Source organism: Temnothorax curvispinosus, unplaced genomic scaffold, assembly GCF_003070985.1.
Source record: "Temnothorax curvispinosus isolate PA1 unplaced genomic scaffold, ASM307098v1 QBEX01015018.1, whole genome shotgun sequence".
Lineage (NCBI taxonomy): Eukaryota > Metazoa > Arthropoda > Insecta > Hymenoptera > Formicidae > Temnothorax > Temnothorax curvispinosus.
Genome location: NW_020224798.1, coordinates 1,089,562 through 1,093,565, shown reverse-complemented (window position 1 = coordinate 1,093,565; position 4,004 = coordinate 1,089,562). Strand labels below are relative to the sequence as shown.

The 4,004-nt window shown below is 40.0% G+C and overlaps 2 protein-coding genes across 3 annotated transcripts; one reads left to right on the top strand and one right to left on the bottom strand.

Annotated features, from left to right (window-relative positions):
* The first annotated feature begins 909 nt into the window (after positions 1-909).
* LOC112465210 (MRG/MORF4L-binding protein) lies at positions 910-2,867 on the top strand. 2 transcript variants are annotated; one of them, XM_025032665.1, is made up of 5 exons: positions 910-995; positions 1,237-1,330; positions 1,672-1,793; positions 2,074-2,428; positions 2,520-2,867. In XM_025032665.1, exons 1-5 carry the CDS (start codon positions 942-944, stop codon positions 2,672-2,674), a joined length of 780 nt encoding a protein of 259 aa, XP_024888433.1. In that variant the 5' UTR covers positions 910-941; the 3' UTR covers positions 2,675-2,867. The 2 variants fall into 2 exon arrangements, with proteins under 2 accessions (XP_024888433.1, XP_024888434.1); XM_025032666.1 differs by having other exon boundaries at positions 922-1,330.
* Positions 2,868-3,313: 446 nt separating this feature from the next.
* Positions 3,314-3,921, bottom strand: LOC112465209 (40S ribosomal protein S28). The gene has a single exon (XM_025032664.1). It carries the CDS (start codon positions 3,834-3,836, stop codon positions 3,639-3,641), a length of 198 nt encoding a protein of 65 aa, XP_024888432.1. The 5' UTR covers positions 3,837-3,921; the 3' UTR covers positions 3,314-3,638.
* Positions 3,922-4,004: the final 83 nt, after the last annotated feature.

Genomic DNA, 4,004 nt, shown 5'->3' with positions numbered 1-4,004 from the left:
GAACAATACAGTTTAACGTTAATTTTCTATAAAGTAGAGGTTAGAAAAAATAAAAAGAAGCACACGTACAAATAAATTTAAAACATTTGTAAACGTAACGATTTACGTGAACGAGCGAATTACGTGTCTGTTTTTGAACGAAAAACGGAATTGTATTCGTTGATGCACATTTCAGCTTGTTCGCACTCTCGATATATTGATACGGATTTCGAAGCTCGCTCCCTCGTTTGCGATTGCGGCAAGCAAAGTGAGAACGCCAAACGCGCGATCGTTCTCTTCAATCACTTAATTAATTATTAATTCCCGCACTTATAACGAGAGGTTCAAGTTATTCATTGAAGCGTTTTCCCGCGCGATTCACTCTTTCGAAAAAATCGAAATGGAGACAGGAGACGTGAATTCCGAGGTTATCGTTTCACTGCGACACGCGCCGGAACGATTCCATTTAAGATTTCGGATTTATCGCGCTTCGAATCATTTATTTCTCACATGTGTAACATATAATTCACTCACCATTCAATGACCCGCCAAATCACAGCCGGCAGGGTGATATGTATAGCGTCCCAGCACGGCATTCGACGTTCATTTCGTCTAGCGACGGCATCTCACTCGTTTCCGTCGACACACAACGAAGGAACGGAATATTCGGCGTACGTTCATCTTGCAATACCCCGTAATCGAATTTCTTTTCGTTCGCGAGAAAGAATTAAAAGTACACGACGTGTCGCGATCTGACATTGAACGTGTCACGTATTACATGCGCACCGTGCTGCCGCACAGTCGGGCGAGAGGTCGAACGCGATTGGCTCGTGAGTCGAGCCCCCGGATCTGGCCAATCACGTTCCGCCGCTCCGAGCCGCCGACGCGGCGATGGCGCGGCGCAGCGGCATACCAGGCAGAATACTCCAGAATGCTCCAGAACCAGACGCCATCGGCCATACATGGCATGGCCTCACATGGCTTCTCTTCAGACTCTCAGCTTCTCTCTGTTGATGGTAATGATGGCTTGATTGCTTTCGAAGTGTCAACACGCGATTTACAAGCGGTCGTTACTGTTGTTGCATGTGTTTTAATAATCGGAGTAACAATTTAAATCGCTGATACGATATATGGGAATATATCTCTAACTATATCTAGCGTTTTACATAATTGATTCAGTTTAAACTTAAGAGATATTGGTAAGAGCCCCAATCTCGAGCGCATAAATAAGCGAATTTTATTAAAATGGCTGTCAAGGAGAGACAAAACGAAACCTCGTTCGACGAGGTAGAATGGAACGTGGAGAACGAGATCCAACTTTTCTTCGCTATGAATGGACATAAGCCAGTCGGTAAGACGCGAAAGCCGGCGACGGAAGGTTATGTTTACCCTCGACCTCGCCTCTATGTTCAGGCGATTTCAACCGAACTCCAATTAACTTGATCAGCAATTAATTGATTTAAAAAAATTTCTAACTATATATAACTTGATAGATTTCTGTCCAGATTGTAGCATCCGTAATTTAATTTTTATTTTTATATATTAAATAACAAAAAATTAATGCTAACGGAATGCTGCAGATATTACTTGAATTAATTGTCAATGAAGTTAATTAGAGTGATTTAAAATTTATTATTAACAAAAGATCTTTATACTTTGAAATCATAATTTAATGGATTGTTCAATTGCAAGGTGTCAATAAATATTTCCACATGGTGTGTATATGGGAGAAATTTCGTGCTGCCATCCACAAAGATGTTCCGTTGAAAATAATTTGGGATCACTTGGAGTCCATGTACGACCTTATGGCTTTGGTAAGTGACGATGTAAAGAAATGAAAGAGTTCAGATAAAAGCTTTTCCATACATAATTATGGAATCTAGAGAAGTTTTTTTTTTATTAAATCTATTTTTGAATGATTTCATTTTTTTCTATAATAGAATCTGTCTACTTTAAATGAAGTTACATTTGATTCATTTGGTATATCAAGATAAACAAGTTACCAGAAGATTATTTTGAATGCAATATAATACATTGAATACAATATATTTTGTGTGATGTGTGTATATATAAATAAATTAAATTTTTTGATAGGATGACATGGAAGATTTACCTTTTCCCGGCCATGAGATAGATTTTTCCTTACCGGAGACAGATTTTGTGGGAAGGCCTAGAAAAAAGGAAGAATTGGAGACAAAGCTAAAGGAACAGAGGGATAAGTATAAAGAGATTAAGAAAGAAAAAGACACGAAAGAGAGTTTTAAGAAAGATAGCGTCTTGCGTGATTTCAAAGGAACCAAAGACGTGGAAAAGAAAAAAGAAGAGATAAAGAAATATGTGAAGGAGGTAGATATGAAAAAGGATAAGTTTAGAGATGTAAAAGAGGCAAGGAAAGAACATAAATCTTCGAAAGGTCGTTCAAAAGGGAAGGAAGATTCGGAAGAGAGCGGTATTTTAATAAACATATTTTGATCTCAATTATTTAGTAAATTTCTTCAATAGATTAGCTATACGCAAATTGTATTTCCATTCCTTTTAAGCATCGAATGGAAAGAAGGAGCGTAAGGATTCCGAATCTGGTCGCGAACTCATGAAAAGGATTCCGAAGAGACCAACTCGACAAAGCGTGGATAGTTCTTCCAAAGCTTCTTCCAGTCCACGCGATACACCTCCGCCGAAACGAAGAAGAATATAACAGTCATCGTTAATAAGAAAGGCATTCTTGCTTTTGTCTTACTAAGAGCCTTAATTGCATAATTTATCATATGAAATTATCACAATATGATACTGTGTTCTATTAATAACATGGATGTATATATAGACTAAAGTTGACTTTATAAAAAATTTATACTATGTGCTGTAAATATATCACCTATAATATCTTATTAAACAGCCTTGTCTTTGTCGATGTATTTAATACTGATAAAATATTTCCTTTTGATACATTACTAAAAAACGTGGAGTTTCCATATTCAGAATTGAATCAATACTATTCGAATTTCAGAATAATTTCTCACTTCAAGATATTAAATTGTGTAGTTACATTTCGTACATTCTTCTATGTTTCTTTTATTCTACGAACTCCTTAAAAGCAATAATATCTATCTGTTCTATCTTAAAAATGTAAAAATTTAGAACCATGCAATTGAATATATAAGTAATCGTGTTCTCACGCTAAGAGAAAAATGGACAAAAGAACAAATGCAACAGATAGGTAGCAAATACAGATATATTGTATCAATAATCCTTAAGTTATGAGAAGTGTTTACGGTTCTCATCGCAAGTATCTTACAAGCTACGTCCGATGAAGGGGACACAATGACAACACCGAAACTTGTGGTTACCAGCCGAGATTTATTGCAAAAGTGGAATTCTCATGCGTCAGGAATGTTTCCAAGAAAACGTGATCCCGTCCCGTGATCCTCCAGCGTCCTCCAAGAGACTCGGATGTCAGGAATGCCCATTGTCGACGATCGATGATCCATGATCTGCGATGTACGACCCATGATCTGCGATGCACGACCCATGATCCACGATCCATGATCCATGATCCATGCGTGGGAGGGATCCACGTTCGGGAAATGCGTAGCTGGTGAGGTCCGGTAGCGGTGACGGCGGCTGGCGACCGGTTTTCCTTTCGGCGTTAACGAAGCCCCGCATTATCGCAGCCTTCTCGCCTCGCGCTCGGACTCGAGCAAGGTTAGGAGATCGCCCTCTCGTACCGGTCCCTTCACGTTCCTGATAATCTGCCGATTCTGCTCGCCCAGGAACTCCACCTTCACCTGGGTACACTGCCCCTGCGAGCCGGTGCGGCCCAGGACCTTGATGACGCGCGCCAAAACGACTGGTTTATCCATAGTGATCGCCTCTCTCTCACGTGGATTGCGACTTGGAAAAGGTGTCTGGCGCAAATGGAAGAGCACGCGACGGCAGACGGCACGCGTAGACAAACGCTCGAGTTCTCGAGTCTCGACTCAGCTTCCGGTGAGTCGCCACTGTCCACAAACGTAATTCATTTATGCTAG